The sequence below is a fragment of the Equus przewalskii genome, chromosome 17 (assembly GCF_037783145.1).
Source record: "Equus przewalskii isolate Varuska chromosome 17, EquPr2, whole genome shotgun sequence".
NCBI classification, from domain to species: Eukaryota; Metazoa; Chordata; class Mammalia; order Perissodactyla; family Equidae; genus Equus; species Equus przewalskii.
In genome coordinates, this window is record NC_091847.1 from 38,791,672 (window position 1) to 38,808,229 (window position 16,558).

A 16,558-nucleotide genomic window follows, 5' to 3' on the forward strand; every position below is an offset into this window, starting at 1 on the left:
CTTTTTCTCCCAAAGCCCCCAGTACATAGTTGTGTATTTTTAGTTGCGGGTCCTTCTAGTTGTGGCATGTGGGATGCCACCTCAGCATGGCTTGATGAGCAGTGCCGTGTCCGCGCCCAGGATTCGAACCAGCAAAACCCTGGGCTGCCGAAGCAGAGTGCACTAAGTTAACCACTCGGCCATGGGGCCAGCCCCAACAAAGAACTTAAATCTTAATAGTGAGATAAATGATCCAAATTATTTGTATAGACGCTTTACAGTGGAAGATATACACATGCCCAATAAGCACATGAAAAGATATTGAACATCTTTAGTCATCAGGAAAATACACATTTAAACCACAATAAGATACCACTACACACACATTAGAACAGCTAAAATTTGAAATATTGACAAACCAAGTGTTGACAAGAGTGTGGAGCAACTGGAACTTCACTGGTGGTGAGAGTATATAATGGTATTGCTACTTTGGAAAACCATTTGGCAGTTTCTTAAATAGTTAAACAGAAACTTACCATAGGTCTCAGAAATTCCAAGAGAAGCAAAACATATGCCTTCACAAACACTTGTACACAAATGTTCATAGCAGCTTACTCATAATAACCAAAAACTGCAACAACTCAAACGTCTATCAACAGGTAGATGAATAAACAAATTGTAATATGTACATAAAATGGAATACTAATCAGCAATGAAAGGGAATGAACTAATGATGCACACGATATGGTTGAATATCAAATCACTACGCTGAGTGAAAGAAGTCAGACACAAAAGACTACATGTTGAATGACTGCATGTATGTGAAAAAAATCTCATCTATAGTGACATAAAGCAGATCAATAGTTGCCTGGGAAGGGTCAGTGAGGGAAACTTTTGAAGTGATGGAAATAATTCTATTAGTGCTTATATGAGTGATCGATTTGTCAATACTCATCAAACTATACTCTTAAAATAGGTACATTTTGTTTTATGTAAATTATACTTCATCAAAGTTGATTTAAAAATAATATACCGTATCTCCATCCTAATGTTCAATATTGAAAGATAGACATGAAACAGGAAAAAATATAAAGATGATAAAATTTTGAAATTGGAAACTCAATTCTAAGTCTTCCATATACAGTGCACATGAGGGCAAACGCTAGAAGCAGAATATCTGAGTTCAAACCCCAGCTCTGCCACTTAGTAGCTAGCAATTTTGGACAAGTTAACTTATCTGGGCCATAATTTACAATAAAGTGAGGATAATAATAACATACCCACCTCATATTGTTCTTATGGGAATTAAATGAAATAATATATATGAAGTGCTTAGAACTATGTCAGCGCACAGTAAATGCTATGTAAGTGTTAGCTATTATTGTGCAAATCAAAATGACTTACAAATCTATCCCACCCTGCTTATGCCTGAGTTTTTATCTGATAGCTGTTCAATAGTTTACGAAAAAGTAAATGCAACACACTGTATGATGAGAATTGCCCCCTAAATGCTATATAAGCTGACAGACCAATGATTTCATGGAAAGAGAGCTTGAAACAAAGTCTGAAGTACTATTGTAAACCTGAGGTGTGTGAATTAGCATAGAGTCCAAAGTTTGGACAAATTAGGGAGATTTTGAATGTCTCTTCCGTGGGTCTTTGTAGGAACGGGATTTTCATTTCTAGAGCTATCAATTCACCAAATTGAATTATGAAAATCTAAATGCACGCTACATAAGAAGCAAAGTTAAGAGATTCTCAGAACTAATTATGTTAACCATACATTTCTACACTAAATATCACACCAAAAAAATCTAAAATAAATCAGAAATATCTAATTAAAAGATGCAAAATAAGCATGGAATTTAGTTTTGTTATATATCCTGAGAGGTGTTTTGATTTCCTTCTTTTTTGTATGTAATGGTATCTTCTTTTCACTAGTAGAAGTGACAACAATATGAATTTTGTTTTTATTGTGGTAAAACATACATAAAATTTACCTCAACCATTTTTTCCAGTTTTACTGAGATATAATTGACATACAACATTGTACTAGTTTTAGATGTACAATATGATGATTTGATATATGCATATACTGTGAAATGATCACCACCATAAGTTAACATCTATCACTTCACATAGTTACAAATTTTGTGTATGTGTGGTAACTTTCAACATCTAGTCTCTTAGCAACTTCCAAATATACAATATTTTAAAACTTAGTCACCATGTTTACTTTACATCCCCAGGACTTATTTATCTTATAACTGGAAGTTTGTACCTTCTGATGCCCTTCACCCATTTTACCCACCCCTTAGATCCTGCCTTTTGCAACCACCAACCTGTTCTCTGTATCTAAGAGTTCAGGTTTTTTAGATTCTACCTACAAGTGAAGTCATACAGTGTTTGTTTTTCTCTGTCTGCTTTATTTCACGTGACATAATGTCCTCAAGGTCCATCCATGTTGTCACAAATGGCAGGATTTCCTTTTTTTTAATGGCTTAATAATATTCTATTGTGTGTGTATACACGCACACACACTACATCTTCTTTATCCATTCATCCATTGATGGACACTCAGGTTATTTCCATGTCTTGGCTATTGTGAATAATGCTGCAGTGAACTTGGCAAAGAAGATATCTTTTCGGGATAGTGATTTCATTTCCTTCAGATATATACCCAGAAGTAGAATTGTTGGATCATATGGCAGTTCTATTTTTATTTTTTTTTTCTTTTTAAGATTGGCACATGAGTGAACATCTGTTGCCAATCTTCTTTTTTTTTTTTCCTTCTCCTCAAAGCCTCCCCAGTACATTGTTGTATATTCTAGTTGTAGGTCCTTTTGGTTCTGCTAGGTGGGACACCGCCTCAGGCTGGCCTGATGAGTGGTGCCATGTCTGCGCCCAGGATCTGAACCAGCAAAACCCTGGGCTGCCAAAGTGGAGCGCACAAACTTAACTGTTCAGTCATGGGGCTGGCTGCTATTTTTAATTTTTTGACAAACCTCCATACTGTTTTCCATAGTGGCTACACCAATTTACATCCCCACCAATAGTATACAAAGGTTCTTTTCTCTACATGCTTGTCAGCACTTATCTCTTGTCTTTTTAATAATAGCCATTCTAACAGGTGTGAGGTGATATCTCATTGTAGTTTTGATTTGTATTTTCCTGATGGTTAGTGATGTTGAGCACATTTTCACATACTTGTTAGCCATTTGTACATCTTCTTTGGAAAAATGTCTACTCAGTTCCTCTGTTCATTTTTAAATGAGATTTTTTTTGGTATATTGATTATTGAGATGTATATTGATTTTTTACATGATAATGCAATATGTGACATTTTCTCTTATGTTAGCATTTGAAATCAAAATATGCTGAAGATGTCTTATTAAAAAGCAAATTCTTTCCTATGTAACATCCTATGGCTTGGGAGTTTTAATTCCTACTTTTGTTGATGTATTTCTTTTTGAGCTTCCAAAACGATAATTTATGATCTGAAAAAGTACTTGCACTAATTAGCCTTTTGTCAATATTGGTTATTATTATGTTTTCTTTCCATCCTCGAAAAGCGTAAGTAAAAATGAAATACTCATTGATTTATCCAGATTCAATGTCTTCCATGTTCATCAGGTATGTGCAATATTATAATTTTCTAAGTACTATAGAATTTTGGCTTCTTACCATTCAAAATTTTTTTATGCTTTTATTTTTATGTGACATATTTGTTATGCTCACTCTACAGAACATTAGGTATAATGGGACTTCATAATCAAAATGTACAAGCCCCTTCCCCTTAAAAAACTCAATAGTTAAATATTGAGGTGGAAAGTATGCTTTGCACCCAAACTAGAATCCTGCTATTAGATTTGGCTGCCTTTTCCTTATTAAAAGAGCTGTTATATTTTGAAAACCTGCTTTGATAGAAAATAGCAAAAGATCCCCATTATGAAAAACAAAGGCTTGTTAAAGGTAGTATTGAAAATAAATAATTGGCTTTTGTTCAGGAACAGCTAAATCTATTTTGTAGTTTGAAAGAGCTGAGAACAGATTGCTTCCCTTAGATTGTTAGCAAAGAAATGTTTTCATCAATTATCATTCTTTGCTAAGAACAGTTTTTTCCAGTGCTATTTCTCAAATGGAGTATTATATAAATAGGCCTGCCCAAGGACAATTCCTGGGCTTTTTTTTTAATGTCTTAGAGTATAATAATTATGGCATGCCAGTTCAGAATTATGGCAGAAGACAAAAAAAATCACATTTCGAACAGATAATTTACTTGGAGAAAAAGTTGCCGAAGGTAGCCATTTCTGCAAATTAAGTGAAAGGTATATCACCCACAAACCATGCCAGTCTTCCTCTTCATCATGCTTTTGCCCAACATTTACATCCCAGGAGGACGGAAGGGAAAGAGCAGAGAGTAGGGAATAAGGAATGTTGTTGCAGAAGGCCCCAACCTGTAAGAACACACCATCCCTCTCTCTCAGAGCAATTCCTGTGCCTCAGCACTACCCTTTTCTCTTCCAGCCTGTGCTGAAGTTATTACCATCTTACAAGGCTCTATGTAGAGGGGAGAAATAATCACCAACATTTACTGAGCAATTACTATGAACCAGGCACTATCCTAAGAGCCTTATCTATTTTGACTAATTTAATCCTTGCAATGTTTGGATAACACTGTTGTTCCTATTTTGCAGAATAGGAAACTGAGGCCCATGATCATACAGCTACAGAGACCATTGGCAGAGACCAGATGCATACCCAGGCAGTCTGGCTCCAAAGGCCATGAACCAGACCTCCCTATTCTACTCCCTCTCAGTGAAGTGAGACAACTCACAGGCGGTGCTCCTCAACATGCCCAGAAATGCAGCTCTGTCATGCTTTTTTTCAGTAAATAGTTGTGCCCTTGTTAAGATAAGGAGAAGGTCCTAGAGAGAGGGGAAAGAAGTCAAGACATAAGTGGGAGTTAAGGGGAGAGGCAGATCTTAAAGAAAAAGAAAGATGTCTATTCAAAGATAGTTTACGGAAAAATGAAAACAAAGAGGATGGTGGAAATAGACTTAAGGGCTATAGCAAAGTGATAAACATTTTTGGTAAATTTCTTTCAAAAGAGAACAAAGCCAAGATTTAGAATGAGATCATGCAGTGTTTCATCCTATACACGAATTAACCTAAGCCCAGAAAAGATTTTAGTCTAATAGATTTTACAGATGAGTAAACACAGAGCCAGAGATTAAATGCTTTGTCCAAGACTTGAAGAAGTAGGTAGCATACTCAAGGCTAGAAGCCAACCAGATCTCCTGACTTTGAGCTCAGTGCTCCTCCACCAACTATATCAGACACAATTTGTCAGCTTTAAACACACAAGTGGTGGTCAATATGTTTTGACTAAATTTCAAGACCATAAAAGATAATTACATATTGAAGATTAAATACAAAATACCTGAAGCTGTCATCTTCTTAATAGTCATATTATGTTATAGAAGAGCAATGTAGATAAAGTAGCCATTCAAAAATGCAAGGAAGAGAATTCTTGGTATAATCACGTATGTTTTTCCTCTAATGTTTCACCTCTATAAAAAATTTTAAATTGACATTATTTTAGATCTGGAAAATTTAGTCACATACATATATATAGGAAACACAGTGAAATGTCTAAATCATATTAATTTTGTCTTTATTAGAGAGATCGATACGGTTGGATGGAAAGAGTCTTAGGGAGGGAGTTATATGACCAGTTTTTTGTTTTTGTTTTTTTTGAGGAAGATTAGCCCTGAGCTAACATCTGCCGCCAATCCTCCTCTTTTTGCTGAGGAAGGCTGGCCCTGAGCTAACATCCATGCCCATCTTCCTCTACTTTATATGTGGGATGCCTACCACAGGATGGCTTGCCAAGCGGTGCAATGTCTGCACCCAGGATCTGAACCGGCTAACCCTGGGCTGCAGAAGTGGAACGTGAGTGCTTAAGCGCTGCACCACCAGGCCAGCCCCTATATGACCAGTTTTAATGCTGGTTTGTAATCTCTAAGGTTCTTTCCAGCTCTAAAATCCTATAATTTTACAGAAAAAATGCATTAATTCTGTGCGGGTAGAATTTTTTTCTTTTCTCAAATTCTCTATAGCAATTTCCTTGGCTTTCCTCTTCCTATATTTTTGTTATTTAGGTCCCTCTTTCACATCATTTGGATGTGTCAAAAGAATACTCTTCTCAATACCACTCGAGACTTCATTGACCTCTCTCAAGTTTGATCACAATAATAATCAATGTCTGTGAAGATGTTACAGATTCAAATGCTACTTATTGGAGGTAAATGATCTAAGTGATCTTTAAGACAATGAAAAAAGCAAAAGAATAAGATTAGAAAGTAGTCTTCCAAAGACTTATTTCTACTACCTGGGGTAGAGAGAAGAGAAAAACTAAAAAAAAACAACAAAACAAACAAACCAAAACACGAGAGAAAGAAGGTACATTTTGTCTAAGGTATTCTAATAAAACTCAGGTCTCCAAACATTGTCAATCACATACCTCTATTACTACACAGTTTTGAGCACACACTTTTAAAATTATTTATTACAAATTCTTCACGTGTAATATTGTGCTAACATCATGTAAATTATAAAACACAAATATAGAAAAACTCCTAAGTACAAAAAAAGATATATAGTAGTGACATGCATAGTTTTAATAATTTTAATAAATTTCAAGAGAGTTATATGATGGAAAATGTGGCATTCCCTTGAAATTCTTGGTTTAATACCTGCTTATAGAAGAATTCAAAGTCTAAGCTCAGTTTATTCCCATACTTGGCTACAAGGGCTATAATAGCTAAAATAGACGCTGCAAAAAGATTGTGAACGAAGTACAAAATTAGCTTCACATACTCAATCATGATACTCAAATTTCATTTCCACCCACTAATTATACAAAAGTTGTAGTTTAGTCTTTATCTCTCATAAATCTCCCTTCCCTGATATCAATGTTTTCCTTGCAAAGCTTTTTTTCCCTTAATATTTAACAAATGTCATCTAAATCCACCAAAATACCATTGGAAGATTTTCAATCATGTCAGAAAATTGTTTTCAGATTTACTAAGTGTTCATATATGAGAGTTTTAAGATGATGTGCTTATGTCATTTTTTTTAGTTTTTATTTGTAACAGCTGTACTGAGATCTCATTTACATTCCATAAAATACATCCATTATTAAGTGTACAATGCAATTATTTTCAATAAAATGTATAATTGTGCAACCATCACCACCAATCAGCTCTAGAACATTTCCATCACCTGAAAAAGTTCTATCATAATCATAACTACTTGCATTCAATCTTCTCATCCCAGCTCAAGGTAATTAGTGATCGGCTTTCTGTCTCTCTACTTTTTGATTTTTGGAGGTGTCGTAAAAACGGCGTCATACAACAAGTGGCCTTCTGTGGCTGGCTTTTTTCCTCTTAGCATAGTATACTGGAGGCTTCTGTTGTAGCATGTATCAATCGTTCAGTATTTTTATTGTTGAATAATCTTCCATTGTGCCACATTTTATCTAATCATTAGTTGATGGACATTTGGGATTATTTCCAGTTTCTTCCTATTATGAATAATATTGCTATTACTCATGTAAAAGTCTTTGTGTGGACATATGTTTTTATTCCTCTTGAGTAGATTTCTAGAAGTAGAATTGCTGGGTCATGTGGTAAGTTTATACTTATATTTTTAAAAAACTGTCAAGTGGTTTTCCAAATTGGGTATACCAGTAAGCAATTTATGAAAGTTCCAGTTTTTCCATGTCCTTGTCATCACTTGGTGTTATCAATCTTTTCCTTATACTCATTCTAGTGGTTCTGTACTGGTATTGTATTGTGGTTTTCCTGTGCATTTCCTAATGATTAATCATGTTGAGTATCCTTTCAAGTGATTATCAACCATTTGGTGAAATGTCTATTCCAATATCTTGCACATTTTTTAGTTGAGTTGCTGCCCCTCTTTTTTTTTTTTTTTGACGTTTAGAAGTATATTCTAGACATAAGTCCTTTATCAGATTATGATTAGCAAACATTGTTTCCCAGTCTGTGGCTTCTCTTTTTATCTTCTTACTGATGTCTTTTGAAGGACAAAACTTTTATTTTTTATTAAGTCCAATTTATCAATTTCTTCTTTTATGGATCATGATGTGGTGTCATATCTAATATGAGTCTTTGCCTAAAGCAAAGTCACAGAGATTTTGTACTATGTTTTTTTCCAGAGGTCCTATAATTTTAGTTCTTACAGAATTAACAATTCTTATAGAACCCTTATACTTTTAGTTCTTAGGTCTATGATGCTTATTGAGTTAATCATTTTGTATGGTGCGAGGTAAGACTATAAGTTCATTATTTTGCATATGAATGTCCAATTATCCCAGTAGCATTTCTTGAACAAACACCCTTTTCCCTATTGAACTACCTTGGCATCTTTGTTGAAAAGCAATTGACCATAAATGCAAAGACTTATTTCTGTACCTTCTATTCTATTTCACTGATGTAAATGGCTATTATTATGCTAATACTATATTCTAGTGCTGTGACTTTATAGTAAGTTTTGAAATTGCCTATTGCAATTCCTCCTACTTTTGTTGTTTTGGGTATTCTTGTTCCTATGTATGTCCATATTAAGACTGGCTTGTCAATTCTATAAAACGTGCCTGCTAGGATTTTGATAAGAATCATATTGAATCTATTGATCAGAGGCCTTATACTTCTTTTCTAAAATTTACTCCTAAGTATCATATTCTTTTTCATGTTATTATGAATGGAAGTTTTTCCTCAAATTCGTTGTCAAGTTGCTAGTTCCTAGCATATAAAATTACAACTGATTTTTATATATTGGTCTTGTATCTTGTGACCTTGCTAAATTCATTTATTACTTCTAGTAGTACTTTTTTTTGTATACTCCTTGGAATTTTCTATGTATAGGATCATGTCATCTGTGAATAAAGACAGCTTTAATTTTTCCTTTCCAATATATATGTATTTAATTTATTTTTCTTTCCTTATTACAATGTCTAAAAACTCCAGTATAACGCTGAATAAAAGGGCTGAGAGTGGAAGCTCATTTTATTTTCAATCTTAGGGGGAAAGCATTCAGTCTTTTACCACAAATGTCATGTTAGCTGTAGGTTTTTAATAGATGCAGTTTATCATATTAAGGAAGTTCCCTTCTATTGCAAATTTGTTGAGCATTTTTATCGCGAATGGGTGTTGGATCTTGTCAGTTGAGTTTTCTGCATCTATTTTCATTGTTTTTTTCTTTTCTAATTTTAAAAATCTATTAAACTACAGAAAAATATGGCAGCTCTTGATTTCTGGCTTCTGACAAGATGATGTACTAGCAGGTGCTGTTGACTTGCTCCCTCAGTCCAGCCCCAGAGATGCACAGAAGCTGTAATCAGCTGTGTGGAAGCCCTGTGGTGACAGTTAGCTGACCTGGTGTATAAAGGAAACAGGGGCCCAGAGATGGAAAGGGCCAGGTGCCATGGTCAGAGGATATGATGTGGGGAGAGCTCTTGTCTGTGATTTATCTTCTCTCCTCTACTGCTCTAGTCAGCTTATTGCCACCTTTATGAAGCAGACAGAGAGCTTTGGAGTTAGGAAAATAATGAGGTCATATTTCCCAAGAGTTTGTTTTAGGAGAACTTCAAATCTAGTATCTCAAAAAGCATTTTAGTGTGGTGATGACTTGATGTCCCAGGGTTGGGAGTGAGTCAAGAGCTGCTTTACAAATGGAGATTGTTGACTTGCCAGGAGCCCTGCATCTGTCTGACAGACTTCTTTTGCTTTGAGCTTCCACTCAAAGCTGGCAATGATACAGTTTCTGTCGGTAATTAGCACACTTCCAACAGAGGTGTATTTATGAGGACTGTCACCTTCATTTTTGACAGTTTTGTTAGATACAGAATTCTTGATCAACAAGCTTTTTCTTTCAGGACTTTGAATATGTCCTTCCACTTCCCTCTTGCTTCCTTTGTTTCTGATGAGAAGTCAGCTGTGAATTTTATTGTGGTTCCCTTGTACATGATGAGTTGTTATTCTTCTGTTGCTTCAAAACTTTCTCATGTTTGTCTTTCAGCAATCTATGATGTATCTAGCTCTGTTTCTCCTCATGTTCATTCTACTCAGGGTTTACTGTGTTTCATGGATCTGTAGATTAAAATTTTTATAAAACTTGGGAAGTTTTAGGCCATCGCTTCTTCAAATATTTTTTATATACCCTTCTATCCCTGCCTTCCTTCTTGTACTCCCAGCTGTCCCACAAATTTCTGAGGCTCTGTTCATTTTTCTATACTCTTTTTTTCTTTCTGTTCGCCAGCTTGGATAGTTTCTGCTGGTCTAGATTTTCCATTTGGTTCTTTTTCACAGTTTCTATTTCTCTCTTGAGAACCCCCATTTTTTGTGTCATTTTTTCTTTAAGTTTTTCAACATATTTATAATAGCTGCTTTGGGTTAGTTGTCTATTAAATCCAACAAGTGGGCCCACTCAGTGTATCTACTGCCTACATATTTTGCTGAATTTGAGTCACTCTTTTCTGTTTTTGTATGTTTCATAATTTTTTGTTGAAAACCAGATAGATTGGATAAATATTGTAGCAATTTTGGATGGAGTCTCGTTTTCCTCCTGAAAGGTTTTTTAATTGCTGGAACTTAAACTTCATAATCTGTTTCCCCTGAGTTCTGGGGCTACTAGGAGATATCTCTGATAAATTTTCCTATCTTATTTTTATTTTTTTAGCTTGGTTCCTAAAAAATTAGTATAAATGTATAAAATAAATATAAAATCTGATATTTTCTTCTTATACCAATGGTGTGGCAACATGATTCTACCCTAGAAAAGTAATCATAATGCTCATCTTCTCAAGGATCTTCTCTTGGTCCCAGTTTCAAAGGGGGAGAACTGAGCAATAAAAGGCTTTGAGGTTGGGGAGTGGGAAAGAATAGACACCACACTAAATAAAGCTCTTTTACTCAACTTAGGTTGGCAATATTTGGAACTAGACAGATCGTTCATTTTCTACTCTTTGCCTGTTAGAAATTTTTAGAACGTTGCTCTTCATAGTTCAATAAGATGGTCATTATGGATGTTTCGTTTTGTTGTAAAACATTTGCGTAATATTTTAGTGAAATCTTTTGATTGTAAGGAACAGAGACTCACTAAAGGAAAACCAGGAAAAGAATGGGTTAAAAGTGATTACAAGAAACATAAATCTCAAGAAAAAACAAAAAGTGAATTTTATTCTGGCTTCATGGGAGATTAGAAACCCAGAAAACATCAGGACCAAGGCAGTTGCTCTCTCTGGCTCACTTGTTCTCGCAATTCCAAATTCCCAGGAGAAAAATCTGATTGGTACTGTTACAGGTTATGGGTCAATGATCAGCCAATGGACTGGCTATATTTGAATCGGGTTCCCCACTGGGGCTGATACCATGCCCAGATGCAAGATCACGAGGCACGCAGGGCTGCCTACCACAAGGGCTCTAGATACAGGTACTCAGAAACATGCCTATTACACTTACCAGATGTTGGATACTTTTCTGATTTTATAAAGTTGTTAAATCCTCATGATTCCACTGTGTTCCAAAAGACAGAACAACCTGGATGCTTCAAATGGAAAAAATGTATGTAACCCTTTTTTAACCTGCTTGACAAAGCTGAGTTTCGACTGCTTTCCCCCATACGTGGAATTTAATACCCTTACCTCTAAATATGAAAACTTCATGGCAAAGCCATGCAGCTAGTCCTTCTCACACAGGCCCCCACCCTCATAGAGGGGCAGATAGGTCCTGGTAGAGATAAGATCTGAGGCCTTTCTCTCCTAGTCTACATGGCAACAACCTCTACTCCACTCTGCCACACATTACCTCACTTTTCCACACTGAACCTCTAGTGTCATCTTTTTCTAACTACCTCCCAATGTTACTGATTCCAGTTTTTCATTGTTGGAAGTTAAATTCTTCCAAGGACTAAAAAAAAAAAAAGATTAAGGAATGTCAGCTTTTCTTAGTGTGGGAAGCACTTCAGTAGTCTAAGGCACTACAGAGGATAGAGTCATGACCACCACACATAGCCTATCCTCCAGGAAAGAAGGTCTCACACGCAAATAACTATACCATGAGGCAGAGAGTGTTAAGTGCAATAATATAGTAAGGCAGCAATCACCCTCTGCAGAGGCGGGTAAGGTCAGGAAATCTTCGGAAAAGTCCCTACAAGCAACTACTTGGGCTGGGCCCCTAAGGGCAGGGGAGGATTCACATATTCAGAGAATGGGCTGGAGGTGGGGCACAGCCAATTCTGAAATCCTGAGCAGAACTATTATTAAACTCTGGTATCCCTTCTCAGGACCAGTTTATTCCACGGCTCTTTCCTTCATTTGCCATCTGCCTCCGTTTTAACATTATTTTTAAAAACAATAACAAAAAAAACAACTATCAGTTATCAGTGCACTTTTTGGAGTTCTTATCTTCACTGCTCCCACCTTCTCTGTAGACATCCAAGAATGAAGAGAGGCAGTATTTCTGCTTCCCCCTTTTCCTTGCTGCCTCTGCAATTCTTTTTCAGGACTTTACTACTAATCATTATGGGCTAATACGAAAATAACAAACATTGGAAAGTTGCAAATTTTTCATAACCATGAAAGGTTTAGGCTGACTTCTTTCTGGGATGGTGATTGAAAAGGTTCCTCGGATTTCCACTTTTGTTCTTGAGGGTGGAGCTCACCAAATCTCTTTCTTCTTTCTAATCTTTCTAAGTTTTCCAACTTGCCCTAGGCCCCACAGTCAGCCTGAGCGAAGACCCCTCTACCCTCCTCTATGTCCCAGTAGTTAGACCCACCCAGGTGGTGTAGCTAGCAGGTTAATGCTTCCTCTTCTCAAGTAGGTCATTTGCATTTCTATGGCCCCTCAGGGTAAGAGACAACAGTTTCTACCCTTCACCAGAAATCTGGAATTGAAGCATTGCAATTTGCAAGTAAAGGGCACTTTTGTGGGAGAGAACTTTACTGGCAAAATGAGATAGGGTTTTGCGGAGACAGCACAATCTTAAAAATCATCTCAGGGGCCTGTCCAGTGGCACAGCAGTTAAGTGCACCCGTTCTGCTCCGGCGGCCCCGGGGTTCACCGGTTCGGATCCCGGGTGTGGACATGGTGTCGCTTGGTGAGCCATGCTGTGGTAGGAGTCCCACATATAAAGTAGTAGAGGAAGATGGGCACGGATGTTAGCTCAGGGCCAGTCTTCCTCAGCAAAAAGAGGAGGACTTCCAGCAGATGTTAGCTCAGGGCTAATCTTCCTCTTCTTCTTCAAAAAAAGTCATTTTAGTTGTATTCAAGGTCCAGAACATTGAGGGTGAAAAAATAGAAGACTCAAGAAATTCCCTTCAGACTATTTCTTGATGAAAGGGAAGGTCAACAGCTGGAGATGGAAGTAGGATAAAAGGAAGGTAGTTTTACAAAAGGATGTTTGTAAGGCACAGGAAAAAAAATTCGGAGGAAAGGCTGTAACACATGATCTAAGAGAGAAATTGTAATCAATGGAGTAAAATCATGGAGAAAGAAGGATGGCCAATGTTTAGGAGCACAAATGGAGTAGGAGCTCAGAAGAGAATAATAGACACCCCTTCTCAGCCAGGAGTAAAGGAAGTGATGAAGTGTAAAAATCGAGACTGAGGTTTAGGAAAGTTAAGTTGAGGAACCTCATGGTGGATACCTCAGTCAAGTATGAGGCAAACTCATGTGCAGAACTGGAAGAAGTCCAAGTATAGTGGGGGCTTAAGGAGAGCAGAAATAGGACAGGTTTGGGAGAAGTGCCCTGGATAACAGCCCTGGATAAGAGTCCTGAATAATCACCCTTCTGATGAGGAAAGGAATTTAGAGAATCAGTGAAGATCCAGCCAAGTCTGGATAGCATAAACTTTTAGTGGAACAAAGTGATTTCTTAACCTCATCCAGCAATGCTTGATAGTGAGGGAGCAGGTTCAAAAGAAACCTTTCAACTGAGTGAAAGAATTATGAAAAAAAATGTTGAATGACAACATTTTAGGGGACATTATTCATCGTGAATTTTAGTAACATTTTAATCATGACAAACGGGAAATACACAATATCAAAATACTTGTCAAACGTGATCTGAGAAAAATACAAAGAGAAAAGATTATAGAAGTGAAAAATCAATTAGTTCTTATTTTCTTCTTTCCATGTTAGTCTAAGGCAAGAAAAAAAGAAATATCAATTTTTTTCTTACTTTTTAGACACATCTTCCATTCATTTATTATTAAAATTTTTAAAAACCAAATTATTGGCATTTTGTTAGTACATTAAAAATGAGTCTTATTTATAAAAATTTGCATTTTACTTTTTCTATTCTCTGATATGCCAACACAAAAAAGCCAGAAATTGAGAGCATGAGGAGCTAATTTCCATGATGGCAAAGCATGATACAGCACCCCTCGGTCCCTGGTGATTCCCTCCCAATTCTTGAAATATTTAGGGGGAACACTCACATGTTTGGCTGTTTGTTCTACAGTCCAACCTTGCATAGGACTGTCAACTAAGTTCAAACTTTACTACAAATTGTAAGACATATTTTTCCAATCAAGGAATCATAGTAATAATTCTTATCTATTTTTAATCTTCAATTACAGTAAGATAAAAACCAATAGCAAAGCATATTATCCAACTTAAAATTCAAGACAGTAGACATTTGTAGCTTGCACACACAGTAATCTGTTTCCCTCAAAAAATATTTGTAATTTCCAAAATCCTTTCAGCGTTTTCACACAATATGGTCCCTCCAACTTGAGGGACAGTAACATAAACACAGTCTTCTTACTAAAGAGATTAGTATAAAAATAGCTAAGTCATCAAAAGAAGGAACCTAAAAATATCAGTGGCTATATGATAGAGCAATATAATGCTTAAAATCTAATATAATCATGAAGTCCTACTTTAATAGCCAGTATCTAAATATGAAAGTCATTTACAAAAAAAAAAAAAAAAAAAAATTAGTACTGACCCAGTAGCACAAAGTAACTTTAAATGAAGGCAGAGGACTCGTTGTTAAAGCTCAAGACGTTTGTGTGTACTGATTCCATGCCTCAGATCATTTCTTTATCAAATTTAGAGATAAACTGGAAAATACCCAGAAAACAAAATCCATCAACTGTAATCTATTTCCTTTACTCTCTTGTGAAATCATTAGAAGGCATGAAGGATTGACTCTGTCACCTGTGTCTTTCCCCACCCTGCAACCTCTTAGAGGAAAGAGCAAGCGACCTGTCAAGCTCACAGTGCAGAATGCACAGATGGGTGTTTAGTCTCCTTAGCGAAGAGATTAGAGGTTTGCTTTGGGGAGCAGAGAGCACATTTTCTTATGTGTTGACCCGATGACATCCACTATACAACATCTCAGCCCATTTCCTTACCTAAATATCATCCAAAGGAAATTCTCTTTGAATCTCGTTAGGCAAGGCTGTAAGTTTAAAGACCCACAATTTTGAGCTAAGATCCGCCCCAGGTAAGGGGGAGTGTTTGGGAAAAACAAGTGGAATTTAGGCGGATCGGTGGTGTCAGGAAGAAGCGGAGATTTAAGGGACGGGTGCAAACTCACCTGGAGAAGCAGAAGCTGCACACATGTCAAAGGTCAAAGGGCATAGCCTCAGGGGCTCCCCAGACGCAGGAAAAGTGAAACGCCCACTCCTAAGCTCTCACCTTCAGGGATTCGTACAAGGGCTCAGCTGTTCCTGCCTTTGACGCCAGGTACAAACCCTACCATGCACAGCTGGAGTTGACAGGCAGCAAAAGCAAAAGCTGCCCCCGATTTCAGAGCCAGCGCCCGGGAACCCCCCTGTACATCTTTCTCCCACCCGCTCCCGCGCCCAAAGCCAGAGACATCTTCATCGGCACTCCCCACCTTGGCCAGGCCCTTTCGCTCTTAACAGCATCGGTCTCTATGGCGACCTGAAACAGCAGTTCCCATTGGCCCGTTCAATATGAGGGCCGGGCCAATGGGGAGGGCCAGCCTTCTCCTTTGGACCAATGGGGTTGGCGGAGAGCAAGTCCGGAGACGGCGGCGTGCTGACGTTCCCGGGAGCCCGGGGCTGGCTGGGCAGGCGGGCTGGCGGCTGGGCGGGTGGCGGCGGCCTCTGGGCAGTAGAGGGGGCTCCGGGGCTGAGTCCGTGTCGACGCCAGCCGCGGAGGCGGCACCATGGGCACGGGGTAGCGGGGCAAGTTGGCCACCGCCGCCGCCGGGGGTGGTGGGAGAGCCGCTTCGGGGGAGGGGGCGGGTGGGGGAGGGAGGGGCGGGCAGCCGCTCGGCCGCGGCACTTTTTTAATTTTTTCGGGTGTCGCAGCGGCGACCCCTCGGAGCCCATGTCCCTGATCCCCGGAGCGACGACGGCCGCTGCCTAACCTGGAAAGTAAGTGTGCGGGCTCGCGGGCGGGCGCGGAGACTCCTGCTCACGAGACCCCCGGCCCTCCCGCTCGAGCCGGGACCTGCCTGCGAGGGGCGCCGGGGGGACGGGCGCCTCCCTCGCGTTACTCCGTCCCCACCGCCTCGC

The 16,558-nt window shown here is 38.2% G+C and overlaps 2 protein-coding genes across 37 annotated transcripts in view; one reads left to right on the top strand and one right to left on the bottom strand.

Moving 5' to 3' along the window:
* Positions 1-16,082, bottom strand: part of CCDC148 (coiled-coil domain containing 148) — a 232,524-nt gene extending 216,442 nt beyond the window's left edge. For 9 of the 14 annotated variants that reach the window (XM_070579895.1, XM_070579893.1, XM_070579894.1 and 6 more), the window contains exon 1: positions 15,610-16,082. Coding sequence is in view for 2 of the 14 variants with exons in the window: in XM_070579883.1 (XP_070435984.1) it covers positions 15,610-15,634 (25 nt within the window). In the remaining 12 variants the exon portion in view is untranslated. The remainder of the gene's footprint in view (positions 1-15,609) is intronic. The other 5 variants (XM_070579891.1, XM_070579887.1, XM_070579886.1 and 2 more) reach the window with 3 other exon arrangements.
* An 18-nt stretch (positions 16,083-16,100) lies between these two features.
* The window catches only part of PKP4 (plakophilin 4), a 228,283-nt gene continuing 227,825 nt past the window's right edge, over positions 16,101-16,558 (top strand). For 13 of the 23 annotated variants that reach the window (XM_070579834.1, XM_070579853.1, XM_070579861.1 and 10 more), the window contains exon 1: positions 16,115-16,417. The gene's annotated coding sequence lies outside the window, so the exon portion shown is untranslated. Of the gene's footprint in view, positions 16,418-16,558 lie in introns of all 23 variants that reach the window. The other 10 variants (XM_070579852.1, XM_070579874.1, XM_070579857.1 and 7 more) reach the window with 9 other exon arrangements.